The sequence below is a fragment of the Lacerta agilis genome, chromosome 12, assembly GCF_009819535.1.
Source record: "Lacerta agilis isolate rLacAgi1 chromosome 12, rLacAgi1.pri, whole genome shotgun sequence".
NCBI lineage: Eukaryota > Metazoa > Chordata > Lepidosauria > Squamata > Lacertidae > Lacerta > Lacerta agilis.
Window position 1 is genome coordinate 42,734,346 of NC_046323.1, and position 25,874 is coordinate 42,760,219.

General features: G+C 43.7%; 1 protein-coding gene across 3 annotated transcripts in view; it reads left to right on the top strand.

The window, feature by feature from the left end:
* The window catches only part of ADARB2 (adenosine deaminase RNA specific B2 (inactive)), a 373,028-nt gene that overhangs the window by 327,150 nt on the left and 20,004 nt on the right, over positions 1–25,874 (top strand). For all 3 annotated transcript variants that reach the window (XM_033165589.1, XM_033165590.1, XM_033165592.1), the window contains 3 exons: positions 1,112–1,280; positions 9,816–9,967; positions 19,089–19,257. In XM_033165589.1, coding sequence (XP_033021480.1) covers positions 1,112–1,280; positions 9,816–9,967; positions 19,089–19,257 — 490 coding nt within the window. The remainder of the gene's footprint in view (positions 1–1,111; positions 1,281–9,815; positions 9,968–19,088; positions 19,258–25,874) is intronic.

The window sequence follows — 25,874 nt, forward strand, 5'->3', positions numbered from 1 at the left end:
AAACCTATAAGTAACCTGTTCAGGTACTTCCGGGTTTGCCGCGGACGTTTGCTGGAATGGACGCTAGACAAGGTGGATGTTTGCAGAGGTATTACGGTACAGGGCTTCCTTCAGATGTCTTTTAAAGGTTGAATAGTTGCTTATCTCCTTGGCTCGGGGGGGGGGGGGTCATAACTCCATACCCTCCAACAATTCTCCAATGAAAATAGGGATGTCCTACCATATCCTCCAACATTTCTCCGATGAAAATAGGGATTTCCTAAGGAAAAGCAGGGCTTTCTGGGATCAAATCAGAAAATGGGACGGCTTCTGTAAATCCGGAACTGTCCCTGGAAAACAGGGACACTTGGAGGGTCGGATGTAACCTGTCTTAGGACAAAGAAGTTATTTAAAATAACCAAACAAACAATGGAGTTTATTAAAGGGCAAGTAAACTGAGTGTAGAAGGGTAGAGCTTGAGAGCAGGGGGAGATGCAGCCTCAGATTTTATTCTGCAGGGACCTCTATCTGGGCCAGCAACTAACACTTCAATACCAGCCGATGGGAGACAAAACAGAGACCCGGCTGAAAAGGAACGCCTGTGTTTTCTGTACAACTTCTAAAGAAGAGCAGCTCTAAAACTCCCTTACTTTTTATTTAGTGCTTCCAGTGGCACAGAAATGAAAGCACATTACAAGGGATGTATGTTGCCATCATAAAAAAACCCACCCTAAACCCAGCAGGCTACTATTTATCAGTACTGCGAGAGATTCTTTTATTACCTCCTTACAGGGATGTGTACACCTCTTGCGATGTAGTTATTGATTTCAACAAGTAAACTTTCTGGCTGGCTTTTATCTAAGAATTAGCAGTCCGGACTGAAATGGGATCCCACATTATTCCAGTAGTGCCGAGATGCGAGATGGCTGCATATTCCAGGAGTCGTGTAATCACCCTATTAGAGCTGTCTCCACTGCCACATGAAAGCGTGGTCTTTAAGTACTCGAGCAATTACGAGTGTTAACGCTGCCAGGCGATTCTATAAAAAACCGTCGGTGCGGTGCAGTGTGGGGTTTTTTGTGTGTGTGGTTGTTGTTGTTTTTTGTTATTTATTTATTTTGCCTCCCTGCAGGTTTGGATGTCCGGCAGGCTCAGGTTATTGTGCTGACATCGGGTACCAAATGCATAAATGGAGAATACCTTAACGACCAAGGGCTCGTGGTCAATGACTGCCACGCAGAGATTGTGGCGCGGAGGGCCTTCCTTCACTTCCTTTACTCGCAGCTGGAGCTTCACCTGAGGTAAAACTGTGCTTGGGTGGTTCAGTTTCGATTTGGTATTTGTATTCTGCTTCACCAGCAAGAGCATCAAGCTTCAAGAGCAGGCTTCCTCAACCTCAGCCCTCCAGATGTTTTGAGACTACAATGCCCATCATCCCTGACTACTGGTCCTGCTAGGGATCATGGGAGTTGTAGGCAAAAAACATCTGGAAGGCCGAGGTTGAGGAAGCCTGTCCAAGAGGCTCACAGTAATAAACAGTAACACTGGAGATCGGCGAACGTTTCTCTCGAAATAATAATAATATCCCCCCAAAAAAAGCATGAAATATGCAAAACCCAACAAATTCAGCAAATAATTAATCGAGTTCAATGCAATCTCACAGCAATTCAAATAATGTCCAAGAAATGACAACCATCTGATATTTATGCAGAGAACAAAACAGCATGAAAAATGAGTGTATGTTTGCCCCCCAAGTGAATAAGGCTGGGGGAGCTCAAACCAGGAAAGGAAAAGTATTCTATACATATATGTATCAGGCACTGCCAGTGTGGCATGATGTCATGAACTGGCAGGACTATGGGGAGGAGAAAGAAGAAGAAAAGGATCCCAGTGAGGGGTGTAGCTGAGACTGGGACACACCAGGGCAAGTTGGGGGTGGGGAAGGAGAGGTTGATGTAGGAAGTACTCACAGGGTGACAGAGGATGAGGAGGGGATTGAGGTCAGTGCACAGGAACCAGAGCAGCAGGACCCATCACCAGAGCGTGTCTCCACAAACATGGTGGACTCTGAGGCATAGGGAGCAGTGAGAGTGGAACTCCAGGAGGCTGAGGCAGGCAAGGGTCCACAGCTCAGCTCCCTAGTTGGCCAGGTGGGGCTGGCTAGCTCTGGGAAGAGACTTGGAGCAGGTGAGAGTCACCTGCTTCATCAAGTCCAGATGTTGCAATCAGCACGCAAAGTACAAAAGGTCAGCAGAGCTGAGTTTGCTCAACTGCCCGTGTTGATGGACCTCAGCTTTGATGCTCCAGCATCTCTGCAGGGCTGTGCTCCAGTTTGGACTTTGGACACGTGGACTGACCCTGGACTGGGGACTTAACATACTGACTTTTCGCCAGGTAGGCCAGGGGATCAAGACATGTGGTAGCAGTGTTGGCTGCAGTGCACTTCTTGGAGGCTGGATCTCCTGCCTCTTCAGCAGCTCCTCCTGATTCTATGAGGTGCTGTTGGTCTCCTCCCACCTCTAGGGAAGAAATGGTGGGGCTTCCCTCTGGGGTCTCCTGGCCTCTGCACCTGCCAGGTGTGATTCAGAGTGGGGCCCTTTCCCCCACCCAGTAATGGCCCTTGATTCCCACTTCAACCATTTGCAATATTTATTCCCCTTCTGTTCCATCTGTAGATCTTCACTCCCATCTTCCTCCCTGGCGGGGGGGGGGAGATTTTGTGGTTCGCCTCAGGTGCCAAAAGGTATTGGGCCAGCGCCATGTGTATATGTTTGTGCGTTGTTGACATGCAGCCAAATAACTCTACAAAGGGAGTGGGATTTAGTCGAGAGACATTTTATGCCAGCCTATTTTCTTCCAGCAGCTATTAGATTTTAATCACAAAGCCGTGTTTCACGAAGCCTCTTGGTTGTTTTTGATGAATGCTTTAAACACAGGCCTGATAACAGCAGTAAATGACCAGCGAATGAAAGACTAGCCGTCTTCTCATTACGGGCATTTTCCTCCTTCGCGGCTGCTGAGTCATACTGGGGAAGGTTATTTACGATGAACACGCTCTCTTGTATACTGTTGATCATTAATACGTTTGTCGGGTCTTAAAAGAGCTACCCGTTGGTGCGTGAAGCAGACAGTCACCCTGGAATCCAAGCAGGATACCGTAGTGCTCCCTCTGTCTGACAATAAACGCCATAGGGCTGGAAACAAAGGGAGAATTAGCTTTTCCTACATGTCGCACGGTCACGAACACCTTTCCCTCTGTAGTTTGGCCCTTCAGCCGGGTTTGCTCACCCTGAATCTAAGGGCCAAACTATGTGATATTAAATGCATGAATGCAGTTAGTTATGTACGCTGGTTATGTATATCAAAGTCACAGGAAAACCTCTGGGCAAAGGGTAGACAACTTATTTCAACCTGAGGGCCTCATTTCCTTGTGAGGAACCTTCCTGGTGAGCCAAAAGTTCAAATTAATCCCTGGGTTTTATGAAAGAAGCTCTTCACTCTGCAAACAGGGAGGAGTCCATGTTGGGCTGTACCTGTAAATATATGAAAAATTCAGTAATGGTGGTGTTTTTCTTTTTTGCATCTCTGTTCCATCTGGGCATTGATGAAATGTGGCATGTCAGTAACAGAGCAAGTGGTCATAACTTGAAAGGCAGAGAGTAAAAGCGAGAACCAGAAAGAGATCAGCCATAACTGACACTGTCTCTTATAGTCTCAGCATTTTATTTTATTTTATTTTTATTTTTGGGTGTGCATTAAATTATTATGTTTTCTCTGCTTAGCAGTCCCTGTGCTTGCTTTGTGTTAAGAATGGCATCCTTGTCCCTGAAGACAGAAGTGCAATCACTGTATCTTAAGCTCCTTATTGATCTATCTCCACAGCACATTCAGTTACATTATTATGTTATTTGGATCGATGATACATTCCTTTTGTGTAGCGAATTCTCAGAGCAACACAAAACCCTGTTCACAACGACTTCTACAGATGGCTCTCTCTCACACACACTCTCGATTTAGCCAGGAGCTGATGTCTCTGCTCTATTGAACTACACAAACACAAACACACACACACACACACACACAAATACACACAAATGCTGCCTACCCCCAGTACCTTCTGAGTTGAAACAACTGCAAAGCTAAGTTCCCTTCCCCTTCCACAACACAGTAATCCTTTTTATGCCTTATTCACACATGATGCTGATCAGGTCTTTGGGATTTAGCTTAAAAATAATGGGGCATATTTCAGAGTGAGGTTGAACAGAATTTCTACTCATAGTGAAAGGATGGCAAAAGTGTCTAAAGCTGACAAACACCACCCTTCCTCTTGCCCACTTCCTTCTCATTCCTCTTCAGGCAGTATTTTCAAAATAAGCACAATTAATTTATGGAACTCACTGCTGCAAGGCAGAGTCATGGCCCCAAGCATTTGTGGTTTTCAGATAAATATATGGAGACCACCTTTACATTCAGAGGCAAATTTGAGTATACCACTGCTTTCATACATGTCTAAGGAAGCATACCTATATTAATTTATGCAAATATTATGCAAATGTGTGCTCACTTTTGGTGACATGTTTCCTCTTTTTGAGCAATGCATAAGGGACCATTCTAAAGACTAGGCACGAAAATGGGGGAGGCATCTGTCTTTTCTCATGAAGCAGGGTGGCCTTATTTTAACAACAACTTATTATTTACCGGTATATGCCACCCATCTGACTGGGTTGCCCCAGACACTCTGGGCAGCTTCCAACAAATTAAAACATTAAGCACAGTAAAACATCAAACATTAAAAACTTCCCTATAAAGGGCTGCCTTCAGGTGTCTTCTCAAAGTCAGATACTGTATATACTTGAGTATAAGCCTAGTTTTTCAGCACATTTTTTGTGCTGAAAAAGCTGCCTTCGGCTTATACTCGAGTGAGGCGGGCGGTGGGGGCGGCGAGAAAGAAGCCCTTTCTCTCCGCTCGTGCCGCCACCCGCTCTCCCCAGTCAACCATTCCTTAAGAAGTGTACAAGAACGGCGGTTCTTTACTATCCCCAGGCAGCTTGTTTCATTCCTGAACTGCTCACATAAATGCAAACTTGGCAAAGGAAGAAGAGGAAGGAGCAGCCCAAAGGGCTGCTTTCGGGCTGCTCATTCCTCCTCCTCCTCCACAGCGGCAAAGGTGAACTGGCTTATACTCGAGTCAATAAGCTTTCCCACGTTTTTGTAGGAAAATTAGGTGCCTCGGTTTATATTCGGGTCGGCTTATACTCGGGTATATACGGTAGTTGTTTATTTCTTTGACATCTGACGGGTGGGTGTTCCACAGGGCAGGCGCCACTACTGAGAAGGCCCTCTGCTTGGTTCCCTGTAACCTTATTTCTCGTAGTGAGGGAACTGCCAGAAGGCCCTCAGAGCTGAATTTTGGTGTCCGGGCTGAACGACAGGAGTGGAGACACTCCTTCAAGTATACAGGGCTGAAGGATGTTGACAAAATGAAACATAGCAATGAACACTAGGCCATCTCTGCCCATTGACATGAGGTAACATGTTCAGGGGTTGTGCGTGGTTTGCCCAAGACTTTAGCATCAGTTGACAAAGCAAGGTTTTCTTTATTTCCACCTTTTAGGAGTAAACAGTGGGTGGGAGGAAATACGACAAGGAGGAAGCTGTGCCATTGTTCCATTTTATCCAAGAAGATAAGTAACTATTCTCCTAGAGAACTGAGTCCCTAAAAACTTACCTCTCCATCCCTGCTGTTAAATACCACCAGGTTTTCTCAATGGCACAGCTTAGCCTAATAATACAAGGCAATGTGTGACACTTCCGTGGTCTCTCTCAGTTCCCAGTTGACTGTGCTTTGCCATTCCATCCAAATGAGGAGGAAGGGGGGAGGATTTTGCTTTAAAACTCCTGAGTGGCAGGATTTTTCAGGTACTCGATTGTTCTGGGGTTTTTGTGGCAGGGTGATAATGCAATTAAAGTGGTTGGGAGATTTCACAGAAGGTGGCAGGCAAATGAGAGAGCTGCAGGCGTCCACCCTCTCCTCGGGAGATCCCAGTGGCTCAGTGTTCCTGTCAAGCAGGGTAATGTGCCTGTAAATTTCACTCGACAGAAAACGCATCGCAGCATCAAAAACCGACAAAACAAGCAAAGCATGGAAGAGTGACAGCCGAACGGTTTTAACAGCAGGCAGGCTGTGGAGGAGGTAGAGGCTTGGGCTGGTAGGCAGGCTAGTCGAAAGCAAACACAAGGCGCTGCTGGGGGTTGTTGATTGTGCTTGTGGAAGAGAGAAAGAGAGAAAAAAATTCATTCAGAGTTAGAAGGAAAAGAGCAACCAGCCTGGGGAAAAAAGAGAATGTCAGTGAAATCTATGTGTGAGGAAAAAACCTCCTAGACAGACAGGCGAAATTCCTGTTAATCAGACCTATGAACCCGAAGTCCACATTCTAGAGAGTATCCCTATTCCTGCTGGAAAATAAGTGTGCACAAGGTAGATCTGCACCAGATATTTAAAGCTTGTCCTATGTACATTTGAAGTGTGTGTCTTTTCCCAAAGAATCCTGGGAGATGTGGTTGGTTAAGGGTAGCTGTGTGAGGGAGGAAACTGCAGCTCCCAGCAATCTTTGAGGGAAGGATTGTGCTCTGAATGTATGTTGGTTGTGCCATAAACTTGTGAAAGGTGGGCTGAGTCTTTATTTTGCTTTGAATAGGTGTGTTAGGAAGCCATTCTCAGGGTCTCAGCCCATGTACCGGGAGAAATAGATTTACCAGCTATCGTGCATAATCATTTGGTCTTTAAAAAAAATAAAGAGAGAGACTGTAGAAAGTAACAAACGTTTCCGAGATGTGTGTGGAATTACCATATATAATCATAACCATATTTACACACACATTCTTGGGGCGTGCATATTTGTGCTTTTCAACTTGAGGAGCTGGGAATACAGTGGTACCTCGGGTTACATACGCTTCAGGTTACATACTCCACTAACCCAGAAATAACGCTTCAGGTTAAGAACTTTGCTTCAGGATAAGAAGAGAAATTGTGCTCTGGTGGCGCAACGGCAGCGGGAGGTCCCATTAGCTAAAGTGGTGCTTCAGGTTAAGAACAGTTTCAGGTTGAGAATGGACCTTCAGAACGAATTAAGTTCTTAACCCGAGGTACCACTGTACTGCACCAAGAGTATTTCCAGAGAAGTCCAGTGTCAGTGCATAGCATCCTTCAGCAGCTACTAAGGCCCAGTGGTTGGGCAACGGCGGGAGCAGCCTCTCCTCCTCCTTGCCCACTCTCCAGCAGCTGCCATGAGCTGCCCAAGGAAGGAGACCGGCAGCAGCGGCCATCGAGATGCAATGGGATGCTCCCTTGCTGCCACAACTGTTGCTCTGGAAAAGCTCCAGCTCATTCTCCTCCCTGAGCTCAGCAGCAGCACTGGCAGGGGAAATAGGGACATTCTAGATCAAATCAGAACCTGGGATGTATTTCGTAATTCTGGGACTGTCCCTAGAAAATCAGGACACTTGGATTGTATGTAACTTGAGCTGGCCAAGGCTCCAAACACAAAATGATTTGCAAAATTAGCTCACTGCATGCAAAATATGGTTGTGTGAATCTAGCCTAGCATGCAAATCTACCCTAACTTGTAAATAAGTCTCCCAAAATTAGACGTCTGGGAAAGAACTAGTTTGTTGGGATGTTAGTAGCCTGTGCTTCCATGGTGGCTGTAGATGAGGAAACCCCCTCTCCCCTCCATGGCCAACATGGAAACACATGCTAGTGTTTTGTTTCTTAGTTTTCCCATCTGCTCAAAAAAGTTATTCTGAAATTGGAGTGGTGATTGAGAACTAAGCTGAAACCTTCAGCCTTTTATAAGCTGTAGACAAAGGTGTGCTTCTTGAAAATGTTTCAAAATTATCTGTCATTCCAGAGACCTGATAGATTTCTGTTTTATGTCAATGAGAATTATATAAGTTGTGACTACATATTGTATGTTTGCAATTTGGTCACATGTTGCCTTGTTTTTGTTTCACTTCAGTGCTTGCAATAATTCCAGAATGTTGGGCACCAAACTTCAAACCATTTTTTTTCTCTAATCCCACTTAAATCAGTGAACAGTGATAATAATGGGATAGTTGACTTTATGGACTGAAAATTCAGAAATTCTCTAGCTCAAAAAAAAAAAATCTCCTTAGCAAATGAAGGTTGGAATAAAACCACATTGTCAAAAAGAAGTAGCAATCTTGCCATGCACACAAAAATTATTTTAATAAGTGAATTAATGAATCTCAACATGTGCCAACGTTGTCTTAATTGACAGCTTTAAACTTTCGACATGTTGCATTTCCATTCATACTAGCTTTCAGAGTGGGGTTAATATTGTTTCTCCAGCCTCAATCTTTGACCATAACTTAAGGAAACATAAACAGCACAATCCTGTGCATGTCTACTCAGAAATAAGCCCAACTAAGGTTGCATTGTGAGGTAGAGAATGGTGTGTTTGTTTTTCTAATTGTAATGCTAGTAGTCCTTTTCCATTTTCTAATGTTCCTTTCACACTGCAGTACAGAACTGTGGCTATTTGACCGATATACTAGCATGTCACACTAAAGTTCATTCATACCAATGAACTTTGACAATATCATTGGACAATAATGCTACTCCCTTGCCCTTTCCGCATAAGCGTGATCCTATTCCCCCATGATTCCCCCTTGAAAACAGCAGGGAAGAACTGTATGCAAATATATTGCCTCGAATTTCACCCCTTAACTCCCATGATTGATTTATTTTTCTGGAATCAAATAACACAGAAATGAGTGTTAAACATGTACCAGATTCCATTCATTTTCTGGAAGTGGCTTTTACATAACGCGAATGTAATGAGGAAATTAACAGGGACATAGAATAAACCTCTGTATGAATTGATTTGATTTTTAATATTTGAATTCCACTTTTCCAGCAATTAAGCATTGAGATGAAAGTGGCTCACAATAACGACAGCATTAAAAGTTAACAAACATTACAATCAATTTACAATCAAAAACACAGTAGCATATAAATAAAAACAAAATGAAACAAAAGTTCCATTAAGCAATACAATTCGGAACAAGCTCACAGCAATACAAAGTGGCTGAATGAGTCTTACCACCTGCCTAAGTGCGTATAGGATTGCAGCTTTCCAGTTATAAAATAATAGTTAGCGGTTCTCTTAATGATAGTATTACTCACCAAATAGAAACAAAATGGGAGAATTCATTTGCTATTCCCCATCATTTTGTAGGGGAAAAAAGACTCTTTTTTCCAACTACTGATAAATAAAATGATAATTTTATCATTTATATGCCACCCATCTGATTCAGTTGCCCCAGCCACTCTGGGCGGCTCCCAACAAAATATTAAAAACACAATAAAGCATCGAACATTTAAAAACTTCACTATATAATAGTGCTGGCACCAGTCACTCTCCTTTTGTTGCTCCCAAAGAGAGAGTTGAAACACACCCAGCTTTTGACTCTCCCTTCTTTGATCCTTTTCTGGATACAGCACCAATTATTCCATCATCATTATTATTATTATTATTATTATTATTATTATGCATTGATAAATAATGACAATATTCTGATAATGTATTTTGATTCTAATTTTATTTTATTGTACGGCTGTTTTAAATGGTTGGACCTTTAAACTCGGACACCGTGGAGATCATACAAGCATTACCTAGAGAGATGCTGCGATGCAAGGTATTATAAGGGAAGAAAATATAACAAAGAGCCTGCGAGCTATCCCATAGGGAGAGCAGAATTAGTTCTGATTCGGAATGTAACAAATGACCTGCAACCTTTCTCTATGATCCTAGCAAACGACAAGAAGACGGCGAGCGATCAATCTTCGTGCGGTTAAAAGAGGGAGGCTACAGGCTAAAAGAGAACATTCTGTTCCATCTGTATGTGAACACTTCGCCCTGTGGAGATGCACGCCTCAACTCCCCCTATGAAATCACAACAGACTGTAAGAACTGTACTTCCCTGGTTTCATTTCATTTCAGCTTTTCTCCACCCACCCCCCTTTCCCCACCCCTCTTCCCTTAATGTTTTCCTTCTCTGTTTCCCTGTTAAGTAGATGGTGGCTGACTATGGAAATGATGCAAAGGGTATACCTCTCTCAATGGGCCAGTATAGAAATAATATGGGCTCCCTCTTCATAGTGGTTAAGGAACTGGGAGCCAGCTTCAGGGACAAACTTGCTCTTTGCCTTCCTTGGAATAAATTCACGCCCTGCCATCTTAACCACAGTTAAGCAGTTCAGCAGCAGCAGCATTAACCCCAGTTAACTAGACTTCACCCCCTAACTAAGATCTGAAACAACAGTTCGAAGGAGCTTGCAGATCCCAAGTCAAGGGAAACATTCTTTAATGCTAAATGCAGTTAATTCTGGGGAACCCTTATTAATGTTAAATGCAGTTAATTCAGCTGTTGACAAGCCTAACCAAGCCAGCTCTTGATTCCTTAACCATGGGTATTATATGTTCATTTGTTATTAATCATTGTCATAGTACTACAAAACACTAAACTCAGCTAAAATCACAGTACTAAAGCATAGAAAGAAGAAGCAGCAGCTCATAGTCCTATATTACCCTGAGAAAGCCAATATGGTGCCTCCAGATGTTGTCAGACTCTAATTCGCATCAGCTGTAGCCAGCTTGGACAATGGTCAGGGATGATGCAAGCTGTAGTCCAGTATCATCCAGAGGGCAGCAAATTGACACACACACACACACACACACACACACAGCGCTTTAGTTATCTATTAACATTTGTATAACACTTTCCATACCAATCTCACATCTTGTGTGGGATATCTGTGTATTTCTTCATGTTTTAATTGAAAGCAGCAATAAAGGTGCCATCACTGGATCTTGGCCAAAGAGGATAATCATCCACTCCCATGTAGGGAGCGGTTTACAGTTGCCCATATTATCCCCATAGTTGCTGGGGCTGGGAGAAATTTTGAGTAAAGAAATGGCACTGCAACCCTGATCCAGTTCAGGTCTTCATGTGGCTGCTTTTCTTTGAAGAAGTTGGTAAATCTGATCAAGGATCTTCCATAGAATGTGTTGTTTGGCCTTTACACCCAACACAGAAAATATATGTCTCACCTCTTGTCATCCATGCCTTGGTAACCTCTGACAAGCATTTTATATGGGAATTCCTTTCAAAGGGACTCGGAAGCTTCAGTGGTACAGATTCTGCGGACCTCTCCTTGGGAATGTGGGGAGTAAGAACCTCCGCCATGGTTTCAGTTAACCACAGTTAGCCTCTGGGAAAGCCAGCCAGGATCTGAAAGCATATGGGCAGATCTGACCAGATTTGCAGCCGCTGCAAAGGAATCTGGAGACCTGCAATCTGTGCTCCCTTCTCTCACCCCATCAACCTTAATGGTGGTTAATGCTAAACAGGTTTCTTGTTGTATCAGGGTCCAAAACCAACATTAAGTTCTGGTTTCTGGTTCTAGTTAAACAAGAACCCTGGTTAATGTTATTCACGGTGAATGCCAGAATCCAGAAGCGGGGTGAGCTAGACCGGGGAGAAGTTGGTGGAGGAAACAAGAGTGCATACTGCAATAATTGGCTCCAAATCTCAGGAACACAATCATAGAATCAGCATTACCTCTGCCCTTACCAGCTGTCAAGAGCTCTAGGCCACTCCTCTGCCCTCTCTATATTTATGAGTGTTATATATGCCTGTTCCCATACGCGCAGCTAGTGGAATTCTGCCTGCCAAAGCCAGTAACGTGATCCCAGCATGCCCAGAGGGGACATTCTGGTGTCTCTGCACTGAAGTACAGAACTGCTTTGTATTATGTTATGCAAAGTTTGCTCCAAAGTTATTTGAGCTTTGATCTGCCCTATTCTCCTCCTCCTCGTCCGTTATGCCTGAAATGCCCTCTAAAACCACCTACGGCACCTTCTTTCAACTCCCTCCTCGAAACCCATCTTTTTTCCAGGAAGCTGCTGGCTTAATCCCTTAGTCCTCATTCTCAGATGAATCAAAGCCCAAGGTGCATTTGCTCACATTACCTCTTCTTGTTGTTTTCCCCCCTTGCTTCCTCCACTCCTGTCTCACTGTTGCTTTCCTTTTTGAGAGTTAGCTTATAGGAGGGACCTCTTTCTCCTTGTGCTTCTCTATGCGGCAGTATGTGACCTGATAGTGTACATGACGATGACAACAATAGGACACTTTTAAGGTGTGTTTTTGAAACTCTTCCAATCACAGACTTTGGAAAAGATGGAAGTTTTTCCAAGGGAAAAACTTGATTCCTCAACTTTTTACATGAGAAAACTCAGCCAAGGTCTTCCCCTTTTTCCACCCCTTTTGCTCTCGGTCCATTTTTATTCCATAGCCTGCATTTTTTGCTGTTCTAGACAGACCAGCGGAAGCAGCCAAATCAAGTCTGCCCTGAGGCTGTCTCTGCTGTCTTCCCCCCAGGCTGCTTTTTCTATCTTTTGCTAACATGTTGTCTTGCCTTGTGCCATTGACTTCCTGATAGCCCAGCTCCCGTTTTATCCCACAGTCCCGTTAGGTCTGAAACACACCATTGCATCTTCTCCGCATGTGGTCTTCTTCCTGCTTGCCTATTAACCTACAGCTGTGCTGGAGTTGTGAGGCAGACACATTTCTGTAGTGCTTCCATCGCAACAGGATCGGCATGCAGCCACGACATCTGGGTCGTTGGGTTTGTAGGTAATCTGAGGGTGAGGCACAGAGTCAGGATTCTTCCTCCCCCAGAAGAGACCTAGCAGGGGACCACACTGCACAGAAACATGTCTCTCAAGGAAGCACACAAATAGACATGTCTGCCACAGGCTCTCTGGCATAAACAATGGGGCTGCCCGCCTGTTGAATCAATACAATTATCAATTAAAGTTTTAGTTGGTCATTTGACATTAACCTGAGTTAATTTTGATTCAAAATAAGTTTGCTATCAACAAAGCCCCTCAGCAAAGATTCCTTTTTGGAATATTGAAAAAAAATACAAGGTTACTTGTAATTTGATAAGGCTCATTTTTCATTCCATAATACAGTACCATATCAGAACAGAAAATAGGTTGTTGTTGTTTTTGAAAAATTGTACCCTTAAGTGGTAGCACACCTTTCCTTTTCTTTCCAGGTATGTATGCTAAAGGTAAATGGGACTGAGCCTCCTGGGCTTACCGATCAGAAGGTTGGCGGTTCAAATCCCCGTAACGGGGTGTGCTCCGTTGCTCTGTCCCAGCTCCTGCCAACCTAGCAGTTCAAAAGCATGCCAGTGCAAGTAGATAAATAGGTACCGCTGCAGCGGGAAGGTAAATGGCGTTTCCGTGCGCTCTGGTTTCCGTCAGTGTCCCGTTGCGCCAGAAGCAGTTGAGTCATGCTAGCCACATGACCCGGAAAGCTGTCTGTGGACAAACAGACTGAAAGCGAGATGAGCGCCACAACTCCATAATCGCCTTTGATTGGACATGACCATCCAGGGGCCCTTTACCTTTTTTACCTTTTACCTTATGTATGCTAAAATGCTTTAAACCACTGCTCCAAACCCTTTATTTAAATGTGTCAGAATGATTAAAAGTTTGTTGTTTAATATAGGGAAGCAGAAACCTAAGTTTCCAAGCTGGTCACACAGAGGTTACTCATCTTATGTCCATCAGTGTGGGTAGGTGGATTGGGGGGGGGGGCAGGGTGAAGAGAGACCAGCCAGAGCACGGAAAACCCAAAGTATCCTATGTGTGCACAGCTCATGAGTTTCCCACGGTGGGCATCTTCTACAGTGAATGCATGACATATATTATGGAATGTATAGCCATAATCCCTTTGAGTGCTGCAGCACAAATGCCACAGGAGAGCCACAGTGAAACACTGTATCTAGTACACAAATCTGGCCAGACCTTATGTGAATATTGGAGAGTCTCCTTCGAGTCCTGGCTTTTGTTCTTGTGGTCGGTCTCTCTCTCTCTCTCTCTCTCTCTCTCTCTCTCTCTCTCTCTCTCTCTCTCCAGCTGTGTTTGATCTCTCTGCTGTGTGACTATAAAAAGAGCAGACCAAAATCCAATATATTTAGTCCAGCATAGTGTTTGCAACAGTGGCCAACCTGATGCCAATGGGAAACCCACAACCAGGACATGAACACAACAGCAACTGGAGTAGAATCAGAGTTGTAGAGTTGGAAGGGACCCCAAGGAGTCGTATCTAAAAAAAATCCCTGGCAGATGGCCAGCCACCCAACCTCCGTTTAAGAACCTCCAATGAAGGAGATTCCACCAACTTCTGAGGGAGATTGTTCCACTGTCGAACAGCTCTTACTGCCAGAAAGTTATTCCTAAATAATCGAATACCTCTGGTTTTCAGAGGCATGCTGTTTCAGATCCTGGGTGTCGTAATGTAGCCCTCATGACTAGCAGCCACAGAGAGCCTAATCCTCAATTAATTATAGGTAAAACTATATTGTTACATTCCATTATGCCTCTGTGCTTCTCGACATTCATTTTTGAAGAGTAAATACAAAATGGCAGCCAGGATTTTTAAGCTCTTTTAATTGAGGTGCTTCTCTCTCCCCCCCCCCATCAGGTGTCCATGCTTTGCCCTATGGGCCCTGCAACGCCTTCAAAATGGAGGTGCTCAAGTGCTAATTTTAGATGAGCGGCGCAATTAGCAATTAAGAATAATGCTCTTGAAACCTTCAAGCTGCTCTTGCTTTGATTGGTATCTCCAAGCAAACCACCTGTGCAGAATCTGAATTCCTCTGATTCATTTGTGTGTTTTCTACTTCAGACATTTTGCTATAATCCAGACCCAGAAATGACAAATTACTAAAGAGACCAAACAATTTGGAAGACCAAACAATTTGGAAGAAAGGGGAAAGCCTAAACTTCAGAAAATATCACATTGTATTGTCATTTTCAGTCTTCAAGTACAACTGTGAGGTTAAGGACACAGCCTTGCTGTTTTTCACTTTGGGTGAAAAACACTTCATCAAATGCATGAAAATGGCAAAATTGAAACCGGTTCTACCCCGCAAAAGCATATGTCCAAACGTACTGTTTAAGGTATAAGGTAGGCTTGCCATATTTCAAAAAGTTGAGCTATTTTAAGGAAACCTCTAAAAACAAGCAAACGAAACCCCACCCCACCCCACCCCGTCGCCTCTCCAAGAGCTGATTCTTTGTCTTCAAGTAGGGAACGAAAGGGATTTTCACCACACAATTTTTTATGATTTTTTTTTAAACCAGAACCACCCCCCCAAAGAAAAACCCTAATACACCCCTTTCTCCAACACAGCCTTCTCAACACTTCCACTGCCACCAAGGTGTAGCCTCCCCCAGAAATTTTTTGAATTTTTTTTAACCGAAAGGGGGGGACAGAAACACACACACACACCCCAAAAAAACAACGGGTTGCCATACATTCAGGAAATTCTGGAGATCTCTTAACATTCAAAAAACAACAACCCCGGAAGCCAATTTATGCATCCAGTTTCCATACATGTATGGAATTTTCCGGACGTATGGCAAGCCCTGGGTATAAGCTATCAGAGAAGTAGTTGTTGGGTTTCTTTTTCTTTACATTTTTCTTCATTTTTTTATTTTATTTTATCTTTATCAAGGTTAGTTATGTGGAATTCATGCTCCACTGTATTATAACAATGCTAAGAGCACCAAAACTGTGCCCTCAACTTGAATCCCTACCTATTAAAATTAGCCTTCACCAATTAGTCAACATAATGCCTTGTTGACATCTGCTTGTAGGTTCCAGCCCTATTACAAATGCATTTGTCATCCAAAGGATTAGTGGAATTCATTGCCGTTTGAACTCGCTTTTGTTTCCAAGCGCTCTATCAACCCTTTATAAACAAACTATCGTAATGAACTGAGAAGCGAATATAAAAGGGAGGGTGCAAGAGGGCTCACCACCACCCCCCTTCCTCACCCCTTCATGGCGGGGGAGTAGCATGCAGTGAAGCAGAGAAATAGAAAATGAACTTCTGAGGCAGCCACACGTAAATTTCAGACAGGTTTTTACTCTTGTGATTCTGTTTAATCACCATTCATTTCCAGCAATATTTTTTTTAAGGTGGGGGAGTGGAGAATTCTTAATTTGCTTTTTACTTTAAAAAAAATCCATCGTATGTCATAACACAAAGGCTGACTAGTTGCAAATCATTGCAAAAATAATTGAACTTACGGTATATTGCATTTTAGATTTTTTATATAAAAAAAAAGGAAAGGAAAGGAACGGGGAGGAGGGGAGGATTTATCTCTATACATTCAAAGGATCAAAATTGATACTGATAATTCTGCACTTCCTTCTTCCCTTTTTTTCTGACGCTCTGAGCAGTGATTTACACATCTAATGTCTAGTCAGGCACACATCATAAACCCACTCCAAATGATTTTTAAATTGGCCCTCTCTAATGCTGGGGTCGGGTTGACATCTTGTTCCGGATGAAGTAGCATCTTCAGCTGACTTCTCCCTCCCTCCCTCCAGCTCCTTCATACCTCCTCCCTTCTCCTCCCCGCGGCAATTAGCGAAGATAATCAAGGGGGAGAATAAGCAATGCAAAAATCAGGAAGACTTAACAGCCACAGAGGCTCGGATCAAATTGAAGAAGAGAGCCGCAGCAGACTGGAGCTTGTGGCTTGCCAGTGGATGAGTAAATAAATATTGAGAGGTGTGCCTTTTTAAAGAAGCTGAACCGAAAAATAACAGTTAAATAACCGGTTAAGTAACGGGAATTGAGGTGACCGTTACCTGGTAGCAAGTGGTCTGCTGGCCAGCACTGGTCCTAAGCTTTTGGTCTAAAATGCTTGGATTCAACATGAATTTGCTCTTTTTGACATATTTTGTACGTGGCTTCTCAGGCTACTGAGAGGGCTGACCATGTCCAAGCCCAAACCTGAACCTATGAATCACACAGGCTCCATTGATTTTACAATCAGGTGGTGTCCAAGGCAGCGGTGCCCTCTGGGCAAGTCTCTGGGACTGTAGACATTGCTTTCTACATGCAGCGGCATGAATGAGTGACTCCCATCAGAGAAGTCTTAATTGTTTGCTTTCAAGCTGCAGTCCACCTGGTTCATTTGCTTGAACTGTATGAAGGTTCTGTTCTCTGTGCACATCTTGATGGGGTACCCTGTCTTTGCTCTTGCAATCTGTGTGTGGGTGGCATGGTGTGGTCTGCATGGTGTGAGCTAATCTTTGGCAGGCTGACTAATGTGCCTTAAAGAATCTAGCCTTAGGGCAGGCAGTTGGCCTTGGTGACCCTATGGGTTTTCTTTCCATCCCAAACAAACGAACATGAGCTGTAAAAGTAGGTCTCAGATGTTCCTGAAATCTGCTTGGAATAGGAGTGAAGTTTGCAGAATGCCTGTCAAGAGCAGGCTCTTATTTGTGTCTGAATCCGTTTGCATTTGGTAATTATGCCTGTCAATGCACCTTGCTCAGGCTTTGATCCTTGTCAGCTAACATTTACTTAGTATAATCAAAGTCATGCAAATTACAGTGTATTCAACCCTGTCCTGGAATTGCTGGTATTTTCAGGTAGCGCCTTCCATCTGTGGGCATGTCTGTGTGTGTGTGTGTGTGTGTGTGTCTCCCTTCTGCCATTTCTAATTTTCGAGCTTTGAAATACAGAAGGAAGTGCAGTGCCTTGGTTGCAATTTGAGGACTTCAGATCTGAAAAATCAAAGAGTAGGCCAGTCAAGGTTAGAAAGAGGAGAGGCATGGTTTACGTAAAGCCTTTATGAGGTTCTTTGTTGGTAAGGATGAAACAAGGAGAAAATTAGGCAAGGTAATGGAACATCTGAAAGCTTTCCACCAGAGGGCACTTATTCCTGAAATAAACAGCAATGGTCCAGCCGTTCGAATCCTCAGCATCCAGATGTGAGCAGGATGGTAGCATAGCAGGCCAACTGGGGATGCTGTGCTCAGTCTGCACTGCTGGCACCTGCAATTGCAGAAAAGGTGCTTTGCCTTCCCTCAGGACGCATCCTGCACAGCAGGCAGCATCTGACACAAATGAGCCAGAAACTAGGAAGCCAATCGCAGGATACAGGCTGGCAATGCAATCCCATCCATGTCTACTCAGCAGCAGTCCCATGAGGTCAGTGTGCAAAATCACAGCCTAAAGCATCCAGGAAAAGAGAATTAGTCAGTAGGGGGTGGTGTCCATTGGGACTCATAGGGCAAAAGGCAGTAGCTGGAGCCAACTAATTCTAGTTTTGCCCAGGCAAATATAGCTTCTGTGTATATCAGCCACATGCAAAATATCCATGGCTGCTCCTTCCCTCAGCCGCATGCCCAATCTCCAATTTCAGACATCATCATATATCAGTATATTGCAATGTTTAGCTGCTGACATATCACGATGCTGAAAACCAGATATCGCCCAGCCCTAGTAGAAACGAACCCACTGCACAGAAGTATTATTCACTGTTCCACCCATTTTTGCCTTTGCCTCCACCTACCACAAGAATGTGGCCCCCCAAAGGTTGCTCAGGCTGAGTAAGGTTGCCCATCCCTGGTGGAATGCAATGGGGCTTAGGTAAAGGTAAAGGGACCCCTGACCATTAGGTCCAGTCGTGTCCAACTCTGGGGTTGTGGCGCTCATCTTGCATTACTGGCCGAGGGAGCCGGCGTACAGCTTCCGGGTCATGTGGCCAGCATGACAAAGCCGCTTCTGGAGAACCAGAGCAGCGCACGGAAATGCCGTTTACCTTCCTGCTGGAGCGGTACCTATTTATCTACTTGCACTTTGGCGTGTTTTCGAACTGCTAGGTGGGCAGGAGCTGGGACCGAGCAACAGGAGCTCACCCTGTCGCGGAGATTTGAACCGCTGACCTGAACAGCAAGCCTTAGACTCTGTGGTTTAACCCACAGCGCCACCCGCATCCCCTGTAAATGTGTATAGGGTACAGCTTTAATGTGCAAATTCCAGATTGTATTTATGGAGAGGGAGGAAAGTAGGACACCGCTACAGCTGCCCTCTGCTGCCACTTGGCCGATCACTATTCACCTTAGAAGATAAATATAAAAGCTCTTGATCTGTTGTATCATCGATGATGCTTCCTTTCTTTTCTTTCCTTTTTCCATTCCAGTGAACAGCATTAAGCACATAGTAAGAAAGTACCGTGGGCATCTTCGAACGAAGATTGAATCTGGGGAAGGAACCATTCCAGCCCGATATCCCAGCGCAGTACAAATGTGGGATGGTGTATTATTGGGGGAACAGCTGGTCACCATGTCTTGCACGGACAAAATTGCCAGGTAACTTTACAGTGAAATTGCTAAGCGGTCGGGCAGCAAGCAAGCATGGAAATGTCATTAAAATTATAGACGGTGATTGTTTTCTGGTGGAAAATTTAATTAATTCTTAAGGAAATGGTAGCCACCATAACCACCTATCATGAACATTGCCACATTGCACTTCGATATCAGAATATGTTGCACGTGCATCAGCTCTCTCACATATATACAGGAGCTACTGGATCAGAGCTATTAGGAATTTGATAGATTTGATCTTTGGTAACTCAGGCTTCCCCTGGGGTGGTTGCCATCTGTTCCTCAGATGTTTCAGAACAGTGGTTTTCAGACTGACTAGCTTCAAGGACTTTGACTTGCTTGATGAGGACCCTATTGTGCATTGTAGAGGATTCTGGGGTATGCAGTGTCGGTTCACGAAGAGCACTGGATGGGCAATTGTGATGTGGAACACATTGTGCAAAATGCCTCAGGCCAACGTTTAATGACAGACTTGAATCCTTCCTGAATTAAAACAGATTAACTACAAACCAAAGGATAAAATGTGAAACCATGCACAGGCCTTAAGATTTTGCACATATGAGGATGGTAATGCTTTTTGGAGGAGGGTTTGTTTGTTTGTTTGTTTGTGATGGTTTGATGCTGCAGCACAGAAATGCTACTTTTTGCCCTCACTTTTTGTAGCTGATCTGTTTGAATATTGTACAGTCACAATTTTTTTATGATTGATCCAAACATAGGAATGAGGGGAAAGTCCAATGACGATATATTGAAATAATCTGACACACAGACTATGAAAATATTGCAAAATAATATTGTTGGGTTAAATCTTCCCCTGTTGTAACACATTTTCTCAAAGAAGGAAGGAAAAAGTCTCCAACACAATTTCCCTGTTTCTTCCAAGAATGACCAAAGTTTCAAAATCAAATTTCAGGCAGAAGAGAATGACTAAATAAATTAAGGGTTCCAAACCATATTGTCACTGCCTTTGTTTTTCTGAATGTCAATAGACAGTAAATTAAATATAAACTCAGAAACCAATATTATATTTAATATTGATGGGAAAGTCAATTGCAATACAGTGTGTCCAGAACTTCATTTTCTCCAAAGAAAGCTGCCTTCATCCACTACAAAATCAGTCTGCAGTATTTAAAGATTTCTTACGTTCATGCACAGCTGTAAAATAAGGCAATCTGGTGTCATGTTCTGTGTTTCCAGGATCAAAGGCGAAACCTTTGTTTTTATGTTCAAAAGTATTCCAGTTGTGCATGTTATGACTTATTAATGATATGAATATGCACTCGGGTTTTAGACAGCTCTTAACATGTTAATTTCAGAAAATAGGCAATAGAGATGAAGTTCCCCTTAGTGATCATCCACCCCCACCAGGGCTCTTTTTAGGGATGGCTAGATCACTCTATTTGAGGCCCATGTCCATTTCACATGCGTTCATTCATAAATCCATTCTATCCCATTTCCAAATTAATCAAAAAATTACTTTTAACCCACACAAAATTTGATATTGAAATACATATGTAAACACTTGTTTAAGTACCCTCAAAATGTTTAAGTACCCATTAATGTTTAATGTTTAAATTCTAAACATATTTTATCCTTAAAATATGTATGAACAGAGAACTGTGTTGTAAAATGAAGTAATGTGAATATTCCAAAGGATAGTTGTTTCAATCTGCGCATTTCTCAAGGAGGTGCAGATCAGGTCAACTTGCATTGCAATTCACAGAAACCAAATCCCTTAAGCATCCCTTGTTCTATCTGAGATCCTTTCCTCAGGGGCTTCTTTCTGCTTCTGAGTTCAATCTGGGGGTGAGGTTCAGGCTCTTCTAGGTTTCTTGGCTGTCAAGACTTCCTACTTCATATTCCACCTGTCTTCTCTCTAAATTCTATGCATTACACATGCCACAAGGAAGCTGTCAGAAATGGCATAATTCCTGCCATCCCCTCCCAGCCATGATGTTTAGTGACATCACCTTGCCATTGGACGTGCCTGATGGGAGCAGGGGAACCTCACAGCTCCATAATGTCACACCTTATATTTTAGATTTTGCATTAGGGTGAGGAAGAACTCACTGTGGGAGTGCTATTTTTGGTGGCATCCCTGCACTGAGTAGAATGTATAGCCCTCCTTTCAAAGGAAGCAAACTGCTCATGATGCTGTCCAGTCCTGGTGAGGCTGAACTCAGAGGGGCTTTGAAGGAAGCAGACCCAGCAATGCTCTGGAGTGGACAGTAAGAACAGGTAGCAAAACAGGCAGGGACTGTGTATCCAATCTTACCTTCGTACAGTAGACTACATTCATTCATTCATAGGTAAAGGTAAAGGGACCCCTGACCATTAGGTCCAGTCGTGTCCAACTCTGGGGTTGCGGCGCTCATCTCGCGTTAATGGCCAAGGGAGCCAGCGTACAGCTTCCGGGTCATGTGGCCAGCATGACAAAGCCACTTCTGGTGAACCAAAGCAGTGCACGGAAACACCATTTACCATCTCACCGGAGCGGTACCTATTTATCTACTTGCACTTTGACGTGTTTTCGAACTGCTAGGTGGGCAGGAGCTGGGACTGAGCAATGGGAGATCACCCCATCACGGGGATTCGAACCACCGACCTTCTGATCAGCAAGCCCTAGGCTCTGTGGTTTAACCCACAGCGCCACATTCATTCATTCATACACACATACAAAATCAGATTTCCACACACACCCATACATATCTTTCCAGCCAGGCAAGCAAGAGGCATCATCACAGTTCAAGAATACATTCCAGCCAAGCAAAGGCATTCAAGGAAGGCATGGAGCAAGGCTTGCGAGAGTTGTGTCCTGGAGAGGTGGGAGAGTCCTGGGAGTCCTGAGGGCCAGACAGAGAGAGTGCAGGAAGAGGAGATTTAGGGAGCTGTGGGAAGGCAGGGGGCTTCAGTCCTCACCCCTACCTCCTACCAGGAAAAGTTGGTGTGCTCATTAGGCCTAGGAAGGGAGGAACCTTAGAAAGGGTGGAAGGTGGGACCTTCAGTTCTGGCAACTGCTCTACAGGGATAAGACCTACTGGGAAGTATTGCTGAGTTGTATACAGTTTCCTTGAAGAGTCAACTTCACTGACAACTGACTGTTTCTTCATGCTAACCTGCATCTGACTCCAGCCTTGATATTAACTCTCTTTATTCAAAGAAACAAAATAGCTCAGGAAACCACCAAGGGTGAGGGGAGCTGGTCACAGCAGGAGGGGGGGACCCACTGGCTTATTAATCAGTCTGCTTCATCACTGCCTCTTGGCCCCCCCTCCTCTCCAACCTCCTGTTCTGCCTCTGGTCCTGGACTGCTTTCTGCCACAAATGCTTCCTGCTCACAAAACCCTATTGCCTCTTCAACTTCTGACACCACCTCCTTCCAGTCTGCTCCCTCTTCTTTCTCTGACCACTCATTATCGCTCCACCACTAGTCCCCTGGCTCTGAGCTTTCTTCCCTTGGGGGGGGGGTACCCCAGCTTATGCCTCCCACCATTACTCTGCATCCCGCCAGTCCATAACATCACCATAATAGAAACATATATTTTGGAAGATAGGCATCCTTATATCTCCCCATTTCAGCTAGTCCCCTAAATGTTCCTGGTAAATTGGTGTATTAAGGCCTGTTGCCTCCTTCCCAAAGCCTGGGAAGTTTCTGCCTGGATTAGGGAGGGAGGTGTGATGCTCACACATATGTCACCCTCGCCATGTGGCCCTATATGTTCCCCTGTGAAAAATTTCACTGCACACCACTGATCTCATGTGTTCATATATTGGCTGATTTGATTTTCATGGGGTCCAAATGCTCAAACGAATTCATATATCCCTAAAGGAGATTGTTGAGTAAGCAGTCCTTTGATTGAATTGTCCTTCAGGGGATTTGGAGAAAAATTCCACATCGAGAACATTGGCCCCAGTTCCTTGAAAACAGCCTGTTTTGCATGACTTGCAAAGAGAAGGAGAACCAGAGAAGCAGTTTTCTGATATATTGCAAAGAATTACTGGAGCTGAGCAAATAATGCACAATTAATAATTTATCCCAACAGCTGTTATCATACTTTCTTGCTCACAAGGTATTTGTAAGCAACATCAAAAAAGCATTTCCCTCCATTCAGTTATCATTCACAGCATTCAGCAGTTTTTGTGCATGTTAATCGCAAGTAAATTATTTGTTAAAATTCAGTGTTACCCTTTGCACTCCAAGTCCATTTTAAGAACATCAGAAGTGCCTAATATCATATTGCTGGAAGATATCAGCCACAGACTTAGCTGGCAGTGCCATTGGGCAACTAGGAGTCATGACTTAAAATTCCCCACAATTATCCTGATATGATTTAAAATGGCAACTCCACAGACTCAGCTTCCCAGGGTGGGGTTCAGCAGTGTCAGTGGGCCCTGCCAAGGTGCTGACAAATGGTCTGGGAATACATTATATATGGGTAACAGGAAGCTAAAGTGGATTGCACTTCTGTTTGGGGACAATTTGAGAAGCAGACGGAGCAAAAAGCTACAGGGAGTTGCCCAGAGGAGGATCTAAAATTTCTAAAAATTCCTGAGTGTAGTGTGTGTGTTTTTAAAAGATGTCTCCTCTGTCAACTGATTGGTACATAGCTTAATGACTTTCTGGGGGCTAGGGACACATTTACAAACCAGAAACAGTGTTGTGGGTATCACATCCCACTGCAGCCAAACACACACTGTTGGCTAGAACAGAATTCTTGTTTTAAGCCTAATTTCAGGAGACGGGTGGGTGGAGAGGGGGACCCTGCTGGCATCAGAGAAAGCTTCCATGGGCATATACCCCCGATGGGTGCAGTATAAATAATAATAATAATAATAATAATGTTATTATTATGTGCTCACAGGAGCTATGTTGGCACCCCCTGGATTAGTACATGGGCACCATCTTTCAGACTTTCCAGGCCAATCTGCTGGGAGTCTCCCTTCCTTTTCCACTGGGATCCTGAAAAGCTTAATGCCACCTATGAAAAAGCTTAAGTGCTAAAGCACAATTGCTTTACACAATGATATCAGCAAAATGAGTTGCATGCAAGAGAAATGTTCCAAGGTAACTATAAAAAACATCAAAGTTTTTGTATGTCTTTTAATGACAAACTATCAGGATCGCATATGTTGGCTTGGAAGGTTTGACCCTGGAATCTGCAGCTTATTAATGAAAGTGAAAATCAATTAACACAACTAACTCTCCCAACTAGAGACAATCTGCACACATGATACAAGTCTATTTGCAATCTTCTCTCTTCTTATTTAATCCTTTTCTGCATCAATCAGAATTTGGCCTTGGTCTTTCACTGTCAGATACAAAAAGACAAACCACCCACTGCTAAAATACAGATCAAACCCTAATGTAGTAGTTCCAGTTTCCAAACCAATAATAGCTGAATTGTCATGTAACTAGAAAAACCACAGGTGTTCTGCAGACTGGAGACTACCATGAATAACAATCCTTATTGCGTGAAAATACAGGAGGAAGCTTTGATAATTGGCTGCATGATCCTCCAGCATAGTAAACAGGAAAGCCTTGTGATGGTGCACATCAGACTCAGGAAGAGCAGAGCCAGCACAGTATAAGTGACATTACGTACTGTAGGGGTGAAGCAAAGGGGTAAAGGTTGACCAGGAACACTCTTTCTGGATGCCCCTACTATTGCTGGAGGTGACCATGCTTGGTGTTCCAGGACCTGGGATAGCAACTGATGGTCCATTTCAGCAGTTGGATCCACCCAGATCTATTGCCATAGGTAGACATGATGGGGCTTTCAGGAGCTGCCTGTTCAGGACCCTGGACAGCAACTCCCATTCTTAAATGCAATGTTAGGCAGCTGCAGAGGATTACTGTACTTTTTCGTGTATAAGACTAGGGTTTTTTTTTTTACCAAAAAATAATGTTAAAAGGGGGGTAGTCTCCCCCCATTTTCTTAATTTTGAGTCCCCCAAAATAGGGGGCATCTTATACACGGAAAAATACAGTAATTTACAAGCTAGGGGGAAGTGTCATCTACTGAATGGAAGACTGGCTCCTCTCTGATTCCTTCCATGTCATTACTGGCATTTCAATTATAGACAGATGGGGGCCACATATGTTTGTAGGAATTAGATGTACCGAAAGCAAAATGACCACCCCAACTTCTGTAATAAATATGGAAGTAATGGCAGTGGACAAAGCCCCTAGTACCAGTGTTATACTCCTCATATCAAAAACAAGGAGCTATAACAGCCCAGTCCACAGTGTAATTTAAGCCAGTTCAGATCACCTGGATTCTGTGGAGATAATTTGGTTTAAATCCATGCATTTGCTCCTCTGTTATGCAGGTAAACCAGCGGGTTTCTTTTCCAGTATGACAAAAGTTATTTAAAATATGTTATCTAAGTAGGGAACGTGTCCTTGAAAGGGGCATTTTAAAAGTCTTGCACAATTAGGGGGGGAAGTCAAACAATCCATCATATGTCTTACCTAGACAAGTCAGTTTGATATATTGAGAAGCTGGAATGTAACAGCACATTTATTCTGCATAATAATGTTAATTTTGAAAACGTTGCCCATGGAGAAAGCAGTAAAATCACAGCAGCATTCTTGTACCTAA